Genomic DNA, 24,014 nt, shown 5'->3' with positions numbered 1-24,014 from the left:
AACTCTACTGACACCATCCAGGACAAAGCAGCCCATTTGATTGGCACCCCATCCACCACCTTAAACATCCACTCCCACCGCCACTAGTATACAGTGGCAGAAGTGTGCACCATCTATATGATGCACTGCAGCAACTCACCAAGGCTCCTTTGACAGCACCTTGCAAACACATGACAACCTAAAAGGACAAGGACAGCAGACACATGGGAGCACCACCTGCAAGTTCCCTTCCAAATCACACACCATCCTAACTTGGAACTATATTGCCATTTCATCTCTGTTGCTGGGTCAAAATCGTGGAACTCCCTCCCTAACAGCACTGTGGGTGTATCTACACCACATGGACTGCAGCGGTTCAAGAAGGCAGCTCACCACCACCCTCTCGAGGGCAATTAGGGATGGGCAATAAATGCTGCCCTAGCCAGCAACACACACACCCCCTGAATGAATTTTTAAAGAAGGCATTAGTGAACCAGTTCTGTGTCCTGAGACAACTGAACAGATTCATGGTCACTTTTACTGGCACCAGCTTTTTATTTCTATATTTTTAAAATTTAATTCATAACCTCAGGCCGCTGTGGTGGGATTTGATCTTTTTCTTTTGATTGTTCAGACTTCTGGTCGTCTAGTCCAGTTGCATAACCACTACACCGCTGTAACCATTATATTTTGCCACTCAGGTTCTTGAGGAACCAATTGTTTGTTAATTGCAGTCAAAAATTTACAAGAAGTCAATTAATTTTGATGATGATGACATCTGGAAAGGCAATCCGTGAATTATACCTCTGTCCATGGCCAAGCCTCTATACTAGGCCTGTAATGCAGTCCTGAGCTTATTAGGTCTTGTGTGGATTTGTACATCAATGTTTATCTCGCATATGGAACTACAGTATACCATTTTTAATATATAAGCTAAAACTTTACATAGAATGTACTTCACAAAAACAGGCCAGTCAGCTAAACTGGCCAATAGCAGTGTTTTTTGCTTCACACGAGCTTTCTCCCACCCCACTTTATCAAATCCTATTAGCATAACCTGCTCCTTTCTCCTTCATGCAGTTATCCAGCTTTCTCTTGATTTGTGTATCAGGTATAAAACATAAATTTATATCTGGCACTTTCAGTGTTCAGATAGGTTTATTTCTCAGTGAGTGACTCGATCAGCTTGTGTATTTTGATCCTGAGGGAGTTTGAAGGAAGTGAGAATATCCAGTCTAAGGCACATGAACCCTGAGCCCCTGTCAGAAGATTATGATCGTTGACCTTTGATCAGTGAATCATTCACGAGCAGAACTTCTGGGAGTTTTGTTAATGGCTTTTTTTTTTCTCTCCTTCTGTCTTCCATCATCTCCAGGTGTTGCTGTTTCTTCAAGAGGAAAAGGAAGAAGAATACAAATAGGCATAAATGACTGCAGCTCTCAAGGACTGCGAGGTTCTGCTTGCATGTTCAACTTCTTTTGATTTGGATGAAAATGCCACATGACTGGTTGAGAAGCTTCAGACTTGATATTTGTTTTGTATAATTTTTTTTTTTGCCTGTGCCTGCGTGTCCTCCGCTGGGAAAGGATTCTTTTTTTTTTTTCCCTTCAAACACTCAGGCTCAATTGCACTTCTTAACACGACAACCAACATCCTGCGAGAAAGATGGCCGGACAGACACAGACACAAGTCCTGGGCTTTTCTCTTTTTCCTGGCTGCGGTTGAGGGGGCGTTGGGTGGTCGTGGGGGTGGGGGAAGGCGGGGGGGGAGGGGGGGGCCAGAACACAGGTGAATAACCCCCAACCCCCACCCCAAGACCACAAACCGAGGTGAACTGTGGGGTGAGAGACTCGTTCTGGGCACAAATAGACTCAGCGTGGAGATGCCCACCCAGAGGATTGAAGGGTCAGCCAAACTGACAAGGGCAGACTACAGGTGCATTTGTTGCAAAAAAAAAAGTGGTTGTTCTATTTTGTGATGTAGCATATAAGCTGTGAGAAATTTACAATTACTGTTTTTCTCCCCCTCCCTCCCCTCATTATTCCTTGACCTGGTTTGCAACTTTCAGGTATCGGCAGATGTATTGTGTGTATGCCGGCTGAAGCAATTTTTTAAAGATAAGGAGTGGGCTCTTTTGCTTTCTTAAGGTGCACTTAATGTTGGGGCGGGTGTGTATGTGTGTTTATGTCACTGACATTGAGAATCGATCAAACGCAATGTGGATTGTGAACATGCACTGGCTGTGACAGTCATTTCCAAGCCAGTACTGCCACTTTTAAATGTGTTTTTAGTTGAGATGTTTGACGGTTATATCCAAAGAGCACTGTTTCTAATGAAACATTACAAAGTGAAAACAGCATTAATTCCTCCCCTCCTGCCCTTGCTCCCAATGACAAGTGGGTGCCTACAAATGTCACCAGCTTCTGGTTTAAGAACAACTGCAAATCGGTTGCCAAAACTAATGGACAGCTTATTACTTACGTTTTAGGTTGTTTCACTGGACACAATAGAAAGTAGGTATTAACACTGCATGTGGTGGTATCTTCCCGAAGGATACACTCTTCTGACTCCGGCCTGCTGGGCTCTAAGCTTTTCTATAATCTATCTCCCTCTTTGCGGTTACTGTAGGACTGTTCATCTTTCTAGGGTCCCAACAATTGGTGTTCTGTTCAGAACATGCAAGCACCAACGTGAAAGGATTAAATTCTTTGGGATGTTTCTAGTGTTTTGACAGGAAGAGTGTGTGGGGGTGGGGGGGGGGCGGTGGCGGGTGGGTGGGAGCGCAGAGGATTTGTCCTCTGTGACGTATTCAGAAATTAGACCCTTAGGCAACTCCGTACCTGCTGGCCAGTGACTGCGGAGATTCCTGCTTAAGGCAGCTGTATCCTCAGGAAGCTGCAAAGTGCCTGTGGCTCTCCTCACCATCCTTGTGCTACTGTGCTCTGAAGGCTGGTCAAGCAGTACACACTGAAGGCGAGCTCATGGGAACGGACTATTTTGCCAGAAGTGGCCCCCTTAATTTTACTACAAGGGTTGGAAAGCTGGGCTGAGGCAAACTGACCGTTGTGATGATACCAGCACATCCAAGCCAAACGTCTGGACATGACATCAGTGGGCCTTGGCATGATTCATCGTGTCAACTGGTGGCCCAAGCCGAGTACAACTCAGTAACGTTTCCATTAGCGATGTGAAATCAACCAAAGTACTTCCAAAGTGCAGTGATCTCATTGAGTTTGGATTGTCCTCTATGATTCATTGGACCGTACCATTGGCTATAACTTCGGTTTCTCCCTCTGCATCACTCCGATCCAAGGACTTCAACTTGCCTGCTGACTTAACAAATCCCAAACCGAGTGCAGCAAGGCCCGGACTGATCCTAAAGAGACACCTGTAGGTGGGAGGGCACCCTCCCTCCCTCCCCCCCCTCCAAGTCCTTTATTGCAATTCCACATTAAGACTAATTGTCTGTGTTGACCTGGGCACCAGGTACTAGAAAATCTTCACTGAGAACAGTCAGTAACTGGAGTGACAAAGAGAGCACTCCTGACCCAGTAGATCCTGGGTGCCAGCTGCAGCTCCGTGTATCCAGCAGCCTGCTGTTGTTGGAATACAAGATGCCAAACATTCCACTGCATGAGGAAGAAAAAAGACTTGACTTTGGCCATTTGGAGTTACCACACGCACTCCCTCGATCTGTCCCGAGGCTTAGATGTGGTACATGGAAGCACAGGGGGCTGGGTGGTAGCAATCTGCAGCAGCCTTATCTTTTTAAGAGCTGATCTGAATGTCCTTTTTTTTTTGGTCTCATCATGCAAAAATGTTAACACTGTTATCTGTTCAATATTCTGCTCTTTTTAACAATGAAACAAGACGCTGGTTTTAATTGCCAGATTGTGCAGCGACACTGTTTTTAATTGATTGTCGAAAAAAAAATATTATTATTTTAAACTGACACATTTTCTGCGGACGTAAAATAACAGCTTGTGAAAAGGCCCGTGGTCACAATGTCCTGAACTATTCCTGGGTACGCTCAGTTTTCCCGGGTCTGGAACAAACACATTGAGAGTTGCTGTCCCTTAAAAAAAAAGGGGGCACCTTGAGCTGAGGAGGTGTTGAGCTGTTGGCAGGTAGCAGTTTGCACTATATATAAACCGGTATAAGTGAGGCGTGGAGACCCATAATCTCAGCTTTCTCGGTCCACCCAGTTCCAATCTGATTTATCCAGTCCTTTTACCTAGTTAGTTACCTCTGGCGGGTTAACTAGTTGGTGTGGTTAAGCTGCAGCGAACCTGTTCACTCAAACTGCAACCTACACTCTGGTTATAAAGTTGCAGAAGTTGAATTATGTTAACCCGAATTGTACTGGGGTGAAATGGCCTGCCTGCTGTGCAAAGTTTATTTCACTTGCTTTAATTCAAACCACCGGTTAAATTGAAACTTTCTTTGCAAGCAAAATGCCACCTTGAGTTGACAGGAGTTGAGTGTGTACTGGAGAGAGCTTTGGCACCTCACACTCTTATTGATTCTGTCCTGCCTTTTTAACCACGCGGCTGTAACTTTGAAAAGGACCTAAGGTTTTCCGTGAAAGTAACTGGTGAAACAGTATGGGGAGGGGAGCTGAGAAAGATGCCACCCAGCACCCAAAAAACACAAACCCCACAGCACTGGGACTGTGCAGGTACAAGTGCAATATCACAGACACACACACACTGCATTCACAGGGCTTCTGTGTGCAATGGAAGGAGGTACTCCCGAGTGCTTGAACTTGAAACGGTTCACAGTACCCGGGGTGTGTCTCTAACCCCCTCAAACCCCGGGGCTTTGAGAGCCTTGATGAGCTGGAGTTAAGAGTGTTGGTAATTCAGAACATGAGCTGCCTTTGTCCGCCCCCTCGCCCCAACTCAAACAGGGAATAACGCTCTCCGGGAAACAGCTCTAAGAATCGAGAAGGATAGAATAACATAAGCTGCAACTTAATCTTACACTTCCTTTTGTTATTTAATAACACTCCTCCTTCCAGTCTCGTCAATTCCAAACTTCCTTTTAAAATAAGTTTTAAAACAAGTTCCTTGAGAATGATTGTGTTCTTCCCAAAATCTCAGAAGGCGCTTCTGTGTTGTCCCCAGGTACAAGGGAGATAAGCGCCTACAAGTAATTGGAAAATAGATTTGGGAGGGAGTTGTAATGTCTCCTGATGAAATGATAAAAGTAAATAATGCTTTAAAAAAAAAAATCCTGTCAACTCATAACCCACCTTTCCAAAAAGACAGATTAGTGCGAATGTTTGCTTTTTAAAAAAAAATACTTTTGTCACATACCAGTCGTGGAGAATGTTATAAAATTGAAAACCTGCACACAACAAAACAACACTGGCAATTATGCCTTAATGGGGCAGGTCAGCTCAACTCTGGTGCTCCCTCCATCTTAACTGTTTTCTTTTCGGTTAAAAGTTCCTGAGTTGCACTGTTGAGAGTGGCTTGGAACTACCTGAGGTAATGTATAAAATTGTTTTTTTTTAAGTAGAGGTAGCTGTTTTCTGGTGCAGTACAAAACCGGTCATAGATTCCTTAAACTCTGGTTGTTTGGAACTGTGATCACTGCTGTAAGAACTCATACTTGAACATGATCGTTTCTATATACAGTGAAGCCTATAATACCCGGTCACATCAGGAGGAAGCCTGCCCTGAATGTCCTTACAATGCAGCTTTCAGATGTAATAATATTTAAATTAGACAACATGACAAGTTTGTCTGTCTCTCTCTCAATGGGCCGCTTTGTCAGGAACAGGCTCCATTAAGTATTGTCCTAACTTATCCGGAAGCAACCCAAACCAGTGGGTATTACCTGGTTGCTTAAGACGGGGGAAGGCGTTTATTTAATCAAAGTGACTTGGAGGGTCAGGTTTCACTATCGGTGGGACTTCCTTTTATTCCTTTTGCTCTGTCCTTGAGCGTGTGAGTAAAAGCTGTGTTTTTACTCTGTGGTCTTGTAAATATAAGCACACGTTCGCTTACTGAGCACGAGTTTCTAAATAAAATTCGCAAAATTCCAGACTCTAATAATTACAACAAAAAAAAACCATAACTCTACTTTTTGTTTTCTTGTTTTATAATGTGTTGCCCTTGTGCTGCTCGTTCTGTATCCGTGGGGAAGAGATATCAGGAGTTGGGCCACAGTTTTGTTTTGTAAACTATAAAATGCAACTGAGGATTTTTTTTTAAATGAACGGTTCAATGTGTGTCTCCTTTTCTTGGCTCAAGTAACCTTTTGTTCCTATTTTAGTATTTTCTTTTAAAATTTGAGAATTGACAATAGTTTGTGCGCTAGCTAGCTAGCTGGCTGGCCTGAAAAAAAAACATGCTGTGAAAATTGGAGCATTACAGTAAGAGCTGGGAAAGTGTCTCTTCCTGAGTTAAGAACAGGTGACAGTCGAGAGGGACCTGGTTGTTCCTTTCTGGCGTCAGTGCCAATATACCAAACTCTGGGAAGTTTTGTTAGAAATTGCCACCAGTTTATCATTCTCACATTTCCTTCTGAAAAGTTTCACAAAGGCGATTTGATAATTCAGCCCTGAATTCTGCAATGACTCCCCTTTTTAATTAACTTTATATTCGGGGCACTCCAATACAGAGGGAATCACTGGTGTAAACTTGCCTCTGATGAGAGATATATAACGTTGCCTCCTGCCAAGGCCCAGCCGCATGGGTTTACCCAGTGTTGGGCTATTTTAACCAACTGGGCGGAAGTCTGTGCTCCTCAAAGCTTTTCTGTCCAAATGTATTAGTATTCCAGTCAATCCCAGTACCATGTGTTTAAAATGTCCCACCCCCTGAGGAATCTATCTCTACAGACTGTCTTATTTAGTGGGTTAACTGAAATCCAACATGCTACTGGGGGGAGGTGTAAAATTGCTCTGCTTTAATATTTTAACATGAGTGTGATTTATTTACCCCGATCCCTTTTGAGGGCAGTGTCTCTTTAAATATATTTTGTGGTCATTAAGGTGCTGGATGTCACCACTGGGGAACAATGGAACATTCACCTCCCCCGAGTCGTCTCAGTTGGCTACCACATGGGACCAATTGAATAATGCTGCCTCTCCCGCCCCACTTATGTGCCTTAACCCTAACCTCAGAGAACTCTTGCTCGCTATAGAATGAATTCCTTATCCCCCACCCCAGTGACTATTCTCAATAGGAATGGCAGTTTGTGCTAAACAGGAGTGGGTTCCCGCCAGCAACTGTATTGACCCTTCAAACTGGCCTAAAGTCTTTCAGGCCATCGGTCTCGATTGGATTCAAACTCAACTTCGACAGTTGAGAGAGCAGGGATACTGATCTTCAGTACAAAAATAGCTGATCCGGTGCATCCCCAACCCCAACTGCCCCGGGAAGGGGGGGTGGGTTGACTGTCTGAGCAACATCCTCCAACTGCAGTTCACTGAGGCCACCTGTACTCAACACATGCCCCTCCGCTTAGGATTCACTCAAAATTTAACTGCAATAAATTTCTCCAAATCGCCAGAAGGTAGTGAGACATATTAGCAATCAATCCAATCAAAAGCCTCATCGTAAATTATTACGGACCCACCGGACTATAGCAAAAGCTTATTAAGTCGGCCACCTGAAGTTGCTGATCAAAAGAGATACACTTCAGGTGGTCACTAGCTGCTCCAGTGTTGAGTATCAGGCACATTGTACCTGCCCCTGACAAAATACAGTTGATCCAACAATCGATCTTAAACTGCAAGTGAATTTTTATGGAGGCAAAGTTCTAATGCCTATTGCTATCTGGGAAGTAACCACAGCCTTAATTCAGGTGCAATTTCCACCAAAATGTTCACGTATCAGGTAGAACTATCTCGGCCCAGCTGGTCCCTGTTGTACAAAGGGGAAGGCGAAGAATTTATTTATTAGGACTTGGAACCATAAATCTACTGAGGTTGCGTCTTTACAATGAGCCTTGTCACCACAGCCTGGCTTATAGCTGGTCCTACACTGCTGCCGAGGCGCCATATAGAATACTCTACCTGTTCAGCCGGTAGGCAGTTTTTAACGGGAGGGGTTTAAAAACATAGCTGGGGGCCAAAATATTCAGTCAGCTTTCTGGTTACTGGGTCACTTTATTCTGTGGGGGCAGGGGCACTTGAAGTTCTGATGATTCACTCAGTGCTTGCTGAACTGCCTGTGGGGATGCAATATATATTTTGACTTGAGGCCTTACAGGATGGAGTGAGTGTTCACTGTTTCCAGATGGGTTGATGGCTGATTAATGTTGCAGCCAGAGACCAGGTTAGGAGTCCTGGAGGTCTCACAGTGAGATCGATGAACATATATGTGTAAATGTTGATTCTGTTTTGACCCTCTTGGTTTGTGTGTAACTGATTGTGTTCAAGTGGCCTTTAGAGGGACGAGTGGCGGAGGTCTGGAACGGGTCACAGGTTAGAAGTATCTAATCCCTGTGGGTTCGGACCAGTCTCCAGTCTGCTGGTTATACAGCACGCTCATCCTACTTGCAATTAAGTGAGAATTCCCCAACAAACAAACCGATTTCAATGAAATGCCAATTGCCACCAACCAGCGATGTGGTTCCACTAACCACACCAGCCAGAAACGTCCATCATGTGCAAGCTTTGTTTGGTGGACAGGAGAAGGGGTAACTGATGAAGTGAAGCCAGGCCATTCACTCACCCTCCAAAGCTTGCTCCTGCAAAGAAATGTTGAAGAGCCCTTGTGACCTTTTCCCCCACCTCCAGTAACCCCAATCGATGGAAGTGCATCATCATTCTAATCGTTTTTATGGTTATGTGGGTAGGCGGCTGTACTGGACTCTTGCCACTTTTTAATTGCAATGCTTTATGTCTTCAAATGGCCCCCTTAGAACAAACATTTGAGGAGCACTCCATCTGCTAGTGTTCCCACCCAGCAACTTCCAGAGCCTGGTGATGGTTTGTGAGAGGACTTTGTGCCTCTCCTGTTGCCTGTGAACGCCATGGTAATCGAATGAATCCTGTGTGTGATATGTATTTCTCTTCACAGCGTTCAGGGATGATATGACTGTTCAGTAAAACTCTTACCTTCTCCAATTCTATGGCAAAAACGAAGTCACTCGCATCAAATACAGGATTCATTTGTACAGCTGGTTGTGGGGGGATGCACTTTGCTCACCTGACTTGGAGCCCCTGTCCTGGCCTCCGTGGGGTTGGGAGGGGACGTAGTGACATTCCCAGAAGAATCAGGATCTTTCCGATAGAATCGCATACTTCCAGTGCTACCCCCAAGTCCCCTCTATCCCAGAGCAGAATTAGAGACGTGGGCAGGTGATACTCCATACAAACTCAGCAGAGGCAGCTTCGCAGATTAGCACTTTTCCTTTTTGTGGGGGGAAGAGTGCAGCCTTTTAAAATCCCTCCCTACCCCCCCACTCTCTCTTCAATCCACCCCCCCAACCTAAATTGGTCTGATAGGACTTCCCACCAAAATAAGAAAATCTGGATGCTGAATGAAGTGTGACAGCTAAAGACATCTTCAAATCAATATTTATTTTTTTTGCATCTGCAATACTTACTAAAAGTTGAAGGGTGCACCTATTTAGAAAGTTTTATTAATATTAATGAGCTGTAGTTGAAAATTGATAATTCTGCCTAAAGGAACAGAAAATGGTAGAAACACTCAAGCAGTTCAGGAAGCATCTGTGGAGGGAGAAACAGAGTTAAAACCTTTCTGGTGACAAGATCAAACATGAACTCTGCTTCTTTCCTCACAAGAAGTTGCCTGGCCTGCTGAGAGTTTCTAGCACTTCCTGTTTTAATGTCAGATTTCCAGCATCCAGAGTATTTTGCTTTTGTGATCATTCTGTCTGGTGACATATGAGACTGCAGTGCATCCTGCATGTGACTTCTTGTTCGATATTGCCAGCACCCATCGCCACCCCACCTCCATGACCCGCCTTCCGTGGATCCACAGTCTTGTGTTTGGCACGTGTCCCTGGATTTTGGGATTCAGCTTTTCAGAAGAACACCTTCATTGGTAAATCTCCTTTGCGTCCAGTTCTAGATTTCAGCAAAGGAGCGGTGAAGGACTACTTGTATTTTTGATGGAGATGTTTGTTTCGCTGGGATTCACATGCAGAAGTTTGTACTTGCTCCATAGTGGATAGAAAACCATTTACTCTGATCTTAATTTATAACAGTCAATTGACACTGACTTTGTCTGGTAAAGTGATTGTAAAGCAAAGGCTGGTACTCAACCAGGCCCAGCTTTGCCAGCCCAATATCCTTACTCTTGTTTCCTTTTCCCCTTTTTAATCAGTTTGGATAGGGCCTTCTGTGTGTTCAGAAGTAGAAACTGCAGGATTGCACAGTCTTATCATTGTACTGTAGAAATGTTGCATTGTAAAATTCCAATTAAAACTGACATTATTTCTACAGCACACCTTTTATTTTGTGGTGGTGTACAGGATTTGCACTTAACCTGATCAGCAAAAAAATCACTGGTAGCGTTTTGTGCTCAGCTGAGCTTTTAATCGTTATTTTTCATTAAATTGTTCTACATTCCTGGAAGGCTACACTCTATTAATCAAAAGCTGCCTTTTCCCCAACACTATGTTAATGCCTTCTCTGGACAGTTGCCAGGATCTGCGATGCAACCCGTGGAACAGAATCAAGGGACTGAACGGCCTCCCCCACTTCCTGTGTTGCCAAAGTAGATGACATTTTTGCATTTTCTCTCTGCTGTTTTCAATTCCCTTTGCAAACCCCCCAGGCAATCAGTGCCAAAGTATGAGAAGTAAAGGGCATGCTTGGCCTTTTTGGTTCTTGAGTAGCTTTCATATACTTTATAAATCCAAAGTCTGTGTTCCTGTTGAATTCAGACTGCAGTCTGTACAGCGTGCGGAAAGCACTGTAATCTTCACCTTTAGCACTTCGTGTTCCTTCTGCCGCACAACGACTCTTGGGTGTTTTTCATCATCAATCATTTGGTGGAATTCACAGGAACAACATCCTTTTTAAGAATTTTATCTCCTGTTGACCCAAAAAAAAATCTGTGATCGCCTTTAATCCATAAAATCCCGGCAGTAGTTCCTTCTTGGGGGAGGTGATGGCATAGCGGTATTGTCACTGGACTAGTAATCCAGTAGACCCAGGGTTAATGCTCTGGGGTCTTGGGTTCAAATCCCATCACAGTAGATGGTGAAATTTGGATTTGGTAAAAATCTGGAATTAATAGTCTAATAATGAACCTGAAACAATTGTCATAAAAACCCACCTGGTTCACTGATGTCTAATGACCTAGGCATCAGAAATGACAATTGTCACAGCCTTTGCTTCTGCATGATTTTTCACAACTTTATTCAGAATTTCTGTGGTGCGATTTCTTCAACACTGGAGTATTCTCTTGTGTTTAAAGCTCTTTATGGTCTGTTATGGGCTGTTCCTGGCACTGATCGTCCACTGATTTTGTGTTGCTCCAACTGGAAAATAACTTGCAAGAGCTAAGAAATTTGTGTACAGCAAGATCCCACAAACAGCAATAAGATAATGACCACTTAATCTGTTTCAGTGATGTTGGTTGCAGGATCCAGGTTGACCAGGACTCCCTGGCTCTGCTTCCAATAGAGTCACGGGATCTTTCACATCTACCTGTGAGGCAGACAAGGGTCTCGGTTTGATGTCTCATCCGAAAGGCTCCACACTCCCTCAGTGTTACACTGAAGTTTTATACGGGATTTTGTGCTCAGGTGGGTCATGAACTCTCAACCTTCTGACTGAGGCAAAGGTCATTGGACCTGCAGTCCCAATATAATCACAAAGGAGGTACAGTTCAGAGAGGGAATTGGCTAGCACAGCATATTCCAATGGGCCTTGTGATTATTGGAAGAATACTAGTCAATGGTTAGGGATAAATTAGGAGGATTTGTTTTTTCTGCTTGTCAGCCATTTCTCAACTCTTTCTTTAAGACAATAATATGAGCGACCATTAACACTACTTTGGCACTGAAGATTTTTTAAAATTGTTTCTTGGGATGTGGGGGTCACTGGCAAGGCCAGAATTTGTTGCCCATCCCTAATTGCCCTTGAACTGAGTGGCTTGCTTGGGTTAACCACATTGCTGTGGGTCTGGAGTCTCATGTAGGCTCAGACCAGGTAAGGATGGTAGATTTCCTGCCCTAAAGGGCATTAGTGAATCAGATGGGTTTTTTTAACAACAATTGCTTCATGGTCATTAACATCTTTATTTTCCAGATTTGATTAATTGAGTTTAAATCCACCAGCTGCCATAGTGAGATTTGAACTCATGTCTCCTGGATTACCAGTTCAGCAGCATTACCACTACACCACCATCTCCCCATCGTACCGAAACCTCAACTGTTCCTTTGGTTTCAGAGGTTGTTCCTTGGTTAGAAGACACCCTCTCATCTGACTCAGGGCTTTGGTAGTCCCTGTAGAAGACCTGCGGTTCCAACAAGGCTAATGGGTCTTGGGTAAGGCCCAGTATGGTGGATGATACATGATTGTAAATGCCTTCAATTTGGAAATGTTACTGAAAGAGGGTGAGCAGTAGGAATAGATGATGCAGTTAGTCTAGAGAAAGAATTAAATCAATTATGCATTGAGGATAACAACTGGGAAATAAAATTTAACACACAAATGAAATGGTTATTGTGAAAGAGAACTACTCAATGATGTAAATGAAGTGAACCCAGAAGATTATTTCAAAGTAAGTCAAGACCATGTCATCTAAATTTAAGTAGCCACAAAGTGCATTTAAAACGAATTTTAAACTTGTTTTTACTTGAAGAATGGTAAACATCTGGATAGGGCTCTGAAGACAGACACCGGCAAGATGTGTGACACATCCAGGGCACTGCCCTGAGAAAATGGACTTGTGGTCAGTCATCTCGGGGTGGGGGAAAAATGGGACCTTCCCAAGTATCATCCCAAAGTTAGCAATGAAAGCTAGTCACAAAAACGCTGCAGTTTAAAGTAGACGGGACTGGCACGGCACAACATTGCACCAAACCCTCAGCAAGAGGAAGGAACCTGAAAATTATTATCTTAAAATCAAGCTCCTTTAGCTACCCTTTGTACAGACGATTGACCGTGCCTTTATTTCCATCTATGCACGTTGACAATCTGGTCAGAATTGTGTCTGCTGACTGTCATCATCTAAGTTCTTGTAATGGCTTTACCACAGTTTGTAGGACTCCAGTCAGGCTATTAGATCTTCTGCAAAATTTAACTAAAATTATTGGAGCTCCTTCACCCTGGAGGATTAGAGTGCCAAGACTTGCAATAAATATTCTTTCTAGCTTTATCTCCTCTTTTAGACGTTGTCCCCAGGCCAATTCCATGGATGGTCTTGGGAACCTTGCTCAGCTGAGCATCTTCTCATTGTTCATCTAGAGAGACATCAAAGCTGAAGCAGATTGTGTCACTTGAAAATACATGTGTATTTTCAGCCGGACTCCTCGGGTAAAGATCAGCATCAGAACCAATGATCAATTTCTCCTTCATGACACCAGAGACACTGGGTTCTATTGTAGCAGACTGAACATAGCCATGGGTAACATGAACTAACTCAGCACAGATTGGAGTGTGAGTTTATTATGGTCTTTAGTGGGGGGGTTAGCAATTCACTGGCGAAACTTGCTGTGCCATAGGGAGAGCTAAGGTGCCAAAGCTGATCCAGCTATCCCATTCCTTAAAATGGATTTTATTGAACTGATGTTTCCAAGGTATACGTTGTCAAAGGCATTAAGCAGCTCCTCCACCATCACCCTGTTTTTTGTTAATGGTGATAGCCTCTAAGTCAGCAGCTCTTGAATCTCTGTATTGAGTTTGTAACCTAAACATAATCTATGATTTATTGTCTGTGCTGAACTGTTTATGTTCCAGTGAGCAGCACTCTTGCCTCTGAGCCAGAAGTTCCAGGTTCAAGTCCCACCCCACGACTTGATGACTAACGAAGGTGCATTTGTAATGTGGCCAAACTGGTTGGTTACCAACCTGCGAATCCTTCCAACACACGCCAATGGCAGGTAGTAAGAGCGGGAGAGATTCCTGGTCAGGCATGTAATGGAAAGAAATTGGAGCCTCTACCATCACTATCCATAGCTCCAGATTACAATGTGCCCAAGAAATAGGAGCAGGAGTAGACCATTCGGCCCCTCGAGCCTGCTCTGCCATTCAATGAGATCTTGGCTGATGATCCTGTGTTTCGATTTCCACATTCCCAACGAACCCCAATAACCTTTGATTCCCTTGCCTAACAAGAATCTATCTACCTCTGACTTAAAAATATTCAATGACCACCCCCCAACCCCTCCACCACCTTCTGAGACATGGGAAAGTGCTTGTTGCCACGGCAACTTTGACTCCCTGAGTGAGCTGTAACACATGCTGCACTGTCAGTGGGGCTACATTTCTTTTTATTCATCCATGGGGTGTGGGCGTCGCTGGCTGGGCCAGCATTTATTGCCCATCCCTAATTGCCCTTGAGAAGGTGGTGGTGAGCTGCCTTCTTGAACCGCTGCAGCCCATATGGTGTAGGTACACCCACAGTGCAGTTAGGGAGGGGGTAAGTCCAAATGAGTTAAACCAAGGCTCTGCCTGCCCTCTCGGGTGGAGAACATGATGAACTGGCGGATGGATTTTTAAGCTGATTACCTGCTGAAAGGATGTTTATATGATGGGAGGATTTTCTGAGGTGTGAGTATCTGACTGGATAGTCAACCCAGGGTTTAGAGGCTGACCACTCATCTCCACGGGACGATCGGGGGTGGAAGATAGACCAACACGTTTTGATATAGAGACAGGAATGCTATCGAGCCAAAGGCTTGCTTAAGACACATTATTGAAATGATTTTACCTGATTATTTCCCTGTATTGTTTGAATGTGTGGATAGAATTCTTAAACTAATCAATGGCTTCGAGGAAAATTGGGTTTAAATTTTACAAAATTGAGTTTTTTAAACGCAAAGCTTTGGGATGAAATCATTTCATTGGGTTACAGCAGTAGAACTGGAAATCCTGGTACAGTTTAGTCTCTCTGATGCCTGCTGTCCCCTTCAGACCTGATTATAATTGTGGAATTATAACTCCAGACTTGTCACTGCCTTTTGTATCTGTCAGACTGTGATCTCTTTGCTTGCATTTTATTTCATCGTACAGTATGTTTTACTATCCATCCAGGGTGTAGTGCAATTATTTTTTGGATTCCGTCTCTCTAACAAGAATTAATTTTGTCTCTTACTTCCCTTTCCTTTCCCGCGTTATCTGTTCACTTTATAATGAATTTAACTCAACTTCACTTCCGTAGCAATATAGAAATGATTTTTTTTATTATTTCACGGGACGTGGGTGTCGCTGGCTGGTCCGGTGTTTTTATTGGCCATCCCGAATTGTCCTTGGGTGGTGAGCCACCTTCTTGAACCACTGCAGTCCATGTGGCTTTGACCCAAAGGAGGCCATTCAGCCCATCAGCTGTGCTGGGTGAAAAAGAGCTATCTCCCTAATCCCACCTTCCAATTCTTTGTCCCTATCCCTAAACCTCAAGTGAATATTTGTGTTTTTTTTAAATGCAGTGAGGGTTTCTACCTCTCACTCTTTCAGCTTGAGAGTTCCAGACTCCCACCATCCTCTGGGTGAAAAAACTCCACTCTAATTCTTCCAACAAATACTTTAAATCTACTGGCTATTGACTATCTGCTAAGGGAAATAGGTCCTTCCTATCCCCTCCAACCAGACCCCTCAATTTGATACACCTCAATTAAATCTCCCCTCAGCCTACTCTTCTCCAAAGACAGCAACCTCAGTCTGTCCAGTCTCCTCATCGCTAAAACTCCCCACTGTTAAATACAGATAATGCTTCCTCTGATATGACTGTATTTACAACCAGTTAGACAAACAACATCTTTACCATTTTAATTTCTGTTCCCTTTTCACACTTTGCTCTCTTGTTCTATTTTCCTCCTTTGTTTGAGGACTGAATCCTTCCTCTAGTTTACTTTTCACCCTCTCTTGGCTGTTTCACTGTTTATGTTTTTACATCCTTCCCATTTTAACCTCCTCTCTTTAATTGAACCTGTTTCAATCTGCACTACATTTTCTATTTTCTCTCTATTCTAACCTTCCTTGTTTTGTATTTGATCGTCAGGTTTCACTGTTGTTTTTGCTTTCGATTGTGCTGCAGTTCCTTGTGCAACAAACACAGGGCACACCCTCTACAATCTTTACCTACTCCTTGACCTCGCAGTGATCTCCCAGTCCGGTGCCCTCTTTGCACTATTCTGCTGAAGTCTGGACTCTTCAGTAATTGTCAGCCCCCCATCTGTGTCCCAAATGCAGTAAGTATGTAAATAAAATTCCTTTTGGAACTAAACACTGGTACTTGTGTCAATGCTCCAATTCAATGCGTTAGATAAAACTTCCTTTGGCTCCTCTTTGTCCATCTTTAGGTTTCTTCCGGAGTAGCCACCTCACCTTGAGTCTTGGCTTCAAATCCTACTGCAGAGGCGTGATCTCACAGCCTAAGCTGACACCCCACTGAGGGAGTGCTGCACTGTCGGCAGTGTCGTCATATAGATGAGAGACATTAAAACCTCATCCCTTCTGCCCACTTGGGTGTACGTAGAGGATCCCACTGCAACAATGGCAAGGGTATGCCCCTTGGCGTCCTGGCGAAGCTTCAGCTGGCATCACTAAAATAGATTACCCGGTTGTATGTCGCATTGCTGCTTGTGGGATCTTGCTGTGTGTAAATCTACTTCTGCCTTTCCCTGCATTACAACAGTGATTGCACTAAAATATTTCATTGGCTGTGACCTGCTTTGGAAGGTCCTAGTGTGGACAGACAAGCACCTCCCAAGAAGTGGGGAGAAAGGATTGTTTCTAGTCTGGAGAGTGGGATTCAACCCCCATCCCCCTCCCCCCTCCGCCCCTCTCTATCCCTCAGGCAATGGGATTATGTTCTTCTATATTTAGTAACTGCCAAAAAAAAACTAAAAGCATTCCCACACTGGCAGAATACCAATTGCAATGAAATAAAATATCCCAGCTTCTATTTTCTACTGGCTACTGGACTCTGAACGTCTGAGTGTTGATTTCACAGAAGGATTGGAGACAAGGATTGGCGCCTCTCACAGCCCCACCTTGCATGTCCCCTTGTGGGAGACAGCTCCTTTCCTGTAAGCTGGAGAAACTGGTGGGAAAATGATATGGAACTGGATCCTGGTCTTTCAGTTGTAAATTCCAGCGGCCCCATGGACTGGACACATGATGAGACTAAAAGGCCTGTTAGGGATTGCGATCTACAGGTGGCATTGAACAGACGTGAGCTCAGTGTTCAGACACTATAACAGCTTTGCCTTTCCATTGCTGCTGTTTTACCCTCTTCAATCTGCCCGGGCCTCTATTTGCTCTTAGGAGGATCCCGTCCCCGTCTGGTTCCCCTCCAGGATGCTGGCAGTACCAAACGTCCTAACGGAATAGGATATCACTCCATTGGATATCCAGGTGAGTAAAGAAAGGGGCAAAGTTGGCTTCCAATGGTGTAGGTCACAGGCCGGGACCCCCTCCACACAGTCCCCGAGAGGTGACATTATGGAGGCTGCAGGGCAGGTCACATCCGATGTGGTTTTCCCCACACACACCCGGACACGGAGCAGCATGAAGGCCCAGTTGCTTAGCGGGTGACACTTTAACAAGAGCGGCTCGGTGCTGCTCCAAATCCCAACAGTCAGGAGCTTCCAACCCTCAAGATACTGGGTGGCCCAAGAGAAAGGAGCCACAGAACCATAGTGGATGGCTTGAACCATCTTGTAGAGCCAGCAGTAATACTGGAAATCAAACCCCAGCAGACAGCTAACCACACCAGGGAGGATCTGGGCAAATCTCGGTGCCCTAGACAGTAGAGGGGTTGGGGAGCTCCATAACCAACTGACGGTAACCACTGGAAGGACATAGACCAGGTGGCTGAAGACTGCCTGCTAGGGACACTGGCCCATTATCCAGACACTGGGTCGACTCTTTTGAATCTTACATTTGTAGAAGAACATCAGGCTCTCTCCGACAAGGTCCATGAGTGTGATGGGGAGACAAGATAGCCCCAGAAAGCCAGAAGAACCGGGAAGGCTGGAGACAACACCATGGGTGTGTGGTGTAACTCTTTCGAGTTATCAACAGATCACATGTAACTCTTTCGAGTACACTCACAGTTCTTGGTTTCCGGGAGTGGGACATGTACCCACAACCCTCTGATTCAAAGGCGAGGGTGCTATGAACTGAGCCACAGCTGACACCTCTTCGGTGTGTGGTGTAGTGGAACATAATCCCAGAGCACCTGAAGAATGGTACTGGAGTGATCGGCAGTAAAACCCATCACTCCTGCCACCTCCTGGAGGCTGAGAGTATTGACGGAGCCAAGCACTTCACACAGTCTCTGCTCATGAATAATAATGAGGTGACCTCAGTGCCTCTTTGTTCATTTTTGCTGCCTGAAGGATACTTCCCACCACAATTGATATAACCTGCGGTGACCTATTGCCGACCTCTTGTGCTTCACTCAAAATATTTGCTCTAAATGCAGGGCCTCCTAATTTGGTGCCAATGGCTCAGCAATCTCCCTCAGCAGACCTGCTAAATTCTTCATGTGGAACATGGTTCAGAGCTGATCTGTCTAATGCTTAAAGTCCACTTTATCCCTGCCACCTGACCTCTTTACAAAGGGCAGTGTTTCTCTGTCCTCGGGCCTCTTTAAGAATAACGCAGGCTTTGTGGAAATTGAAGTTGCCCTCGAGTCCGGTTCCTCCACTCGAGCCACCTTGAGTGCATGGACTAGTCGAGCAGCGATTGGTGGTAAGTTCGCAATAAACGTGGAAGTGGAAGTTGAGCCGGAGACGTTTGAGTCAATCAGAAATCATTTCCACTCAATTCCCAGGTGGGAAAGCCATTGTTTTAAAAAAAACTTATCAATTTATTCATTGGTTTGATGTAGCTGTGGATGGGGGAAGAAAGTATCAACCAAATGTTCAAGCCCCTTTCAGGTATCACTCTCATTTACCCAGTATGGACAACCCAAATTAACATTAATAAGATGGATTAGACAAATTCAACAACATTAATGACTGTCACAAGCGCTCTCTGTCCCATTCTAGGAACTCAGTTGTGCTTCAGCCTAGAGTTTGAGCTTCCATTTGGGACTAGGTCAGTTAGCCGAGCGTCTGTCGTTGGGAGATTACTAGCGTCTCTAACTGGGGGTAGGATGACTAAACACCCTGTGAATTTTCAGCTGAGCAGGGAGAGCCAGGGTGGATAAAGGGTCAGTCAATACCTAATGGACCAAATGGCACTTTCTGAAGAGCTGATTAAAGTGGCAGACAGGAAAACGTCTAGTGAAGCTCAACGTAAACTGGAGGAACAGCACCTCATCTTCCGACTAGGCACTTTGCAGCCTTCCGGACTGAATAATGAGTTCAACAACTTTAGATCATCAACTCTCTCCTCCATCCCCACCCCCTTTTTCCAATAATTTATATTTTTTCAATATATTTTTCTTTTCCCACCTATTTCTATTATTTTTAAATTTATTTCCATCCATTGTTTCATCTCCACCTTTTAGCATATTTTGATCCCTTCCCCCCACCCCACCCCCACTAGGACTATCTGTACCTTGCTCGTCCTGCTTTCTACCCTTAATTAGCACATTCCTTAGATAATATCACCGCCTTCAACACCTCTTTGCCCTTTTGTCTACGACATCTTTGGCAACCTCTCCTTTGCCTCCACCTATCACTGGCCCTCTATCCAGCTCTATCTGTCCCACCCCCCCTCAACCAGCTTATATTTCACCTCATTTCTATATTCCCTCAGTTCTGTTGAAGAGTCATACGGACTCGAAACGTTAACTGTGCTCCTCTCCGCAGATGCTGTCAGACCTGCTGAGATTTTCCAGGTATTTTTATTTTTGTGTTAGAGATTCATTTGTATCGAATTCCAGATGGGGTCCCCCCCCCCCCCCCCCCGCCCCCCCCGCCCCCCCAGCGAAAGTCGAAGCTTATGGCGCCGAGGGTTAAATATCGACCCGACCAGCCGATTGTGCAGCGGGCGGCAGAGAGTGGGGAGAATGGGCTTGGACTCCAATCGGCAGGATGTGACTAGTGATGTCCCACAAGGATCTGTGTTGGAGCTTCAACTGTTTATTAATGATTTAGGCAACAGGGCAGAAAGCCACATACCCAAAGCAAGCGGCGGTCAGCAGATTAATGGGCTGGACGAAAGAGGCCGACACACAAATGGGACGATGACACGAAGTGGTGTAGATAGAAACATAGAATTACAAAGAGATGTTCATAGATTAAGTGATGGGCAAAACTGTGGCAAATTGGTTTCACACAAATAGGCAGTGCGCGTGTGAGATCATTCACTTTGGAACTAAAAAGCTTAGAATAGGGGACTTTGTAAAGAGTGAAAAGCCAGAAACCATGGAGGCCTGAAGAGAATTAGAGTCCAAATGTCATGGACAAGTGAAAAGTAACTGAAAGGCTTTATAGATAGAGGACTAGAACCCAAGTTCTAATGGAAGTTATGCTTCAGATGTACAAACTCTTAGTTACATCATAGCCATTAATCTGTGTTCACTTCTGGGCAGCACACCTTTTGGAAGGATATATTGGCCTGGGGTGGCGGTGGGGGGGGGAGTGCTGTGTTAATTTAATGGAATAATATGTGGGCTCGAGGGTTAAATTATGAGGAGAGATTACACAAACTCTCTGGAATTTAGAAGATAATTTGATCAAAGTTTTCAAAATATTAAGGGTAAAATATTAGAGGAGTTAGAGGGAAACTATTCACTGGGGAGACTAGGGGCATAGGGAACAACGCCTGCAAAAAAGAGACAGACTTTCAGGACTGAAATTAGGAAAGACTTCTTCACACAAAGGATGGCAGAAGTTTGGAATTCTGTCTCACAAATGACAATTGATGCTGGGATGTGGGTTTATTTCTGGGCATTTATTGCCCAACCCTAGAGTCAACCACATTATTGTGGGTTTGGAGTCACATGTAGGCAAGGACAGCAGATTTCCTTCCCTTAAGGGCATTAGTGAACCAGATGGGTTTTTAATGACAATTTGCAATGGTTTCACAGTTATCATTAGACTTTTAATTCCAGATTTTATTGAATTCAAATTCCACCAACTGCTGTGGTGGGATTTGAACCTGGGTCCCCAGAGCATTGCCCTGGGTTTTTTAGATTACCAGTCCAGTGACAATACCACTACGCCACTGCTTTCCCCTAATATGTTAGCTTTAAATCTGAGATTGATAAATTTCTATTAACCAAAGGAATATGGAGAAAAGGATGGGTCTTTGAAGTTGGTTTGCAAATCACCCATGATCTCATTGAATGATGGAATGGGCTCAAAGGGCTGAATGGCCTCCCCCTGTTTCTATAAATGTCGGAGATTTCCAGCATCGTGGATGAGTTCTGTGGTCATGGATGAGGAACAAGTGACAAGTAATATTCACACCACATTGACCATCTCCAACAAGAGAGGATCTAACCATTACCCCTTGACATTCAATGGCATTACCATCACTGAATTCCCCACTATCAACATCCTGGGGGTTACCATTGACCCGAAACTGAACTGGACTAGCCATATAAATAGTGTGACTACAAGAGCAGGTCAGAGGGTAGGAGTCATGCATCAAGTAACTCAGCTCCTGACTCCCCAAAGCCTGTCCGCCATCTACAAGGCACAAGTCAGGAGTGTGATGGAATACTCTCCATTTGCCTGGATGAGTGCAGCTCCAACAACATTCAAGAAGCTTAACACCATCCAGGACAAAGCAGCCCGCTTGATTGGCACCACATCCACAAACATTCACTCCCTCCACCACCAACGTGTAGTAGCAGCAGTGTGTGCCATCTACAAGATGCACTGCAGGAATTCACCAAGGTTCCTTAGACAGCACCTTCCAAACCCATGACCATTACCATCTAGAAGGACACGGGCAGCAGATACATGAGACTACCACTATCTGGAAGTTTCCCTCCAAGCCACTCACCATCCTGACTTGGAAATATATCACCATTCCTTCACTGTCGCTAGGTCAAAATCCTGGAACTCCCTCACTAACAGCACTGTGGGTGTACCTACACCACATGGACTGCAGCGGTTCAAGAAGGCAGCTCACCACCACCTTCTCGAGGGCAACTACAGATGGGCAATAAATGCTGGCCCAGCCAGTAACACCCACATCCCATGAATGAATAAAAAAACTGTAGACCAATACTGTCCATATATAACCCATATCCCACAGCAACCAGGTAGGAATGCATTCTTCAGCTGGGATTGAGGAATTCTGAAGAATTTTGAGTGGATTTTCTGTGAGAGGGAGAGATGCTTAATTGAAATTGCAGTTTTCACAGCTGTGGCTCAGTCCATAGCACCCTCGCCTTTGAATCAGAAGGTTGTGGGTTCATGTCCCACTCCCGGAAACCGAGAACTGTGATTGTACTCAAAAGAGTTGCAATCTGTGACTGTTGATAACTCGAAAGAATTTTTAGGTGTCAGCTGTGGCTCAGTTCATAGCACCCTCGCCTTTGAATCAGAAGGTTGTGGGTTCATGTCCCACTCCTGGAAACCAAGAACTGTGAATGTACTCAAAAGAGTTGCAATCTGTGACTGTTGATAACTCGAAAGAATTTTTAGGTGTCAGCTGTGGCTCAGTTCATAGCACCCTCGCCTTTGAATCAGAAGGTTGTGGGTTCACGTCCCACTCCTGGAAACTGAGAACTGTGATTGTACTCAAAAGAGTTGCAATCTGTGACTGTTGATAACTCGAAAGAATTTTTAGGTGTCAGCTGTGGCTCAGTTCATAGCACCCTCGCCTTTGAATCAGAAGGTTGTGGGTTCATGTCCCACTCCCGGAAACCAAGAACTGTAAATGTACTCGAAAGAGTTACATGCGATCTGTTGATAACTCGAAAGAGTTACAGTACCCAGATAACCTCGCACAGTCATGAAGTCCAACCTGTTTCACTCCTGTGAATTGGACACTTGAGTCTATATGTAGTATCGAATGTGTAACTCTCCAACATTTATTATGGTGCAATTCAGTTTAAAAAAAACTTGATCACAAACTCGGTTGCATTTGAACTAACAGGAAAAGGCTTAAACGTAAATACCTTCTGATTTTACAATTCCAACTTCAAGTTTACTCAGGATAGACACAAGAATGCCAAATTTCAAGGGGGGGGGGGGGGCAACAATTGCTTGGGGGACAATAGTTCCCTGGTGCATTCTCCATGGCAATGACTTGACCAATCAGAGTCAACTTGCCAACCAATCAGCACCCTTTTCTCATGCAGTATAAATTGTTGTTCCCCTTGAAATTTGGCATTCTTGTATTTGTCCTGGCGAGTGCAAGACGAAATCCTTAAACAGCCTGTCTCTTTTTATCAGCGATACTTAAGTTCTGTATTTACACATAGCCTTCGGCTCTCAGTGAAACATTAGAGCTTTGAATTCTCAACAGAAAAGTAGCAACGAGTTGATAGTGGGTTGAGCATTGCCTTTCGTGAGATACTAAGTTAAGTTGACGCGAGGTTTGTAAGTACAGATCATGAAAGTCTGGCTCCTGTTACCTCGCAGTCTTTAGGAGTGTCCTCCTCCCACAGAAAAGATACCCAAGAGAATATTTGACCTTCTTTGTTGACCTATCAAGGACAATTTAAAATATTATATTTCACTGACAATTACAGCTTGGTGGAAACACTATGAAGAACAAGAAACTTTTATAAATGGTTGTGCCCATAGCTTATAGCAGCCCAGAGCCTGATATCTTTGCAACAACAACTCCAGTTAAAGTCATTTTGTTCCCTCCAACTCCAGGCTTGCCCTGGAGTTTTCTGGAAGAGAAGGTTAATCCCCAGAACACTTCTGCGAGGGAGGAAAAAAAATCAGAAGAGCATTAAAAAAAACTTTGAAAACATTTCTGAATGCTTTTATTAGTCATAAAATATTGGGAG

At 44.3% G+C, this 24,014-nt stretch overlaps 1 protein-coding gene across 3 annotated transcripts in view; it reads left to right on the top strand.

Moving 5' to 3' along the window:
* Positions 1-16,256, top strand: part of LOC144670130 (casein kinase I-like) — a 192,347-nt gene extending 176,091 nt beyond the window's left edge. The window contains exons 13-14 of one of the 3 annotated variants that reach the window (XM_078532585.1): positions 1,355-1,425; positions 16,144-16,256. In XM_078532585.1, the coding sequence (XP_078388711.1) occupies positions 1,355-1,409 (55 nt within the window). In that variant the 3' untranslated portion in view covers positions 1,410-1,425; positions 16,144-16,256. Of the gene's footprint in view, positions 1-1,354; positions 2,208-16,143 lie in introns of those variants that run through there. The other 2 variants (XM_078532587.1, XM_078532584.1) reach the window with 2 other exon arrangements.
* The last annotated feature ends 7,758 nt before the right edge of the window (positions 16,257-24,014 follow it).

The sequence above is a fragment of the Cetorhinus maximus genome, chromosome 30, assembly GCF_964194155.1.
Source record: "Cetorhinus maximus chromosome 30, sCetMax3.hap1.1, whole genome shotgun sequence".
Taxonomy (NCBI): Eukaryota; Metazoa; Chordata; class Chondrichthyes; order Lamniformes; family Cetorhinidae; genus Cetorhinus; species Cetorhinus maximus.
Note: the sequence above shows the minus strand (reverse complement) of the source record. Positions and strands in the feature narration are given on the sequence as shown.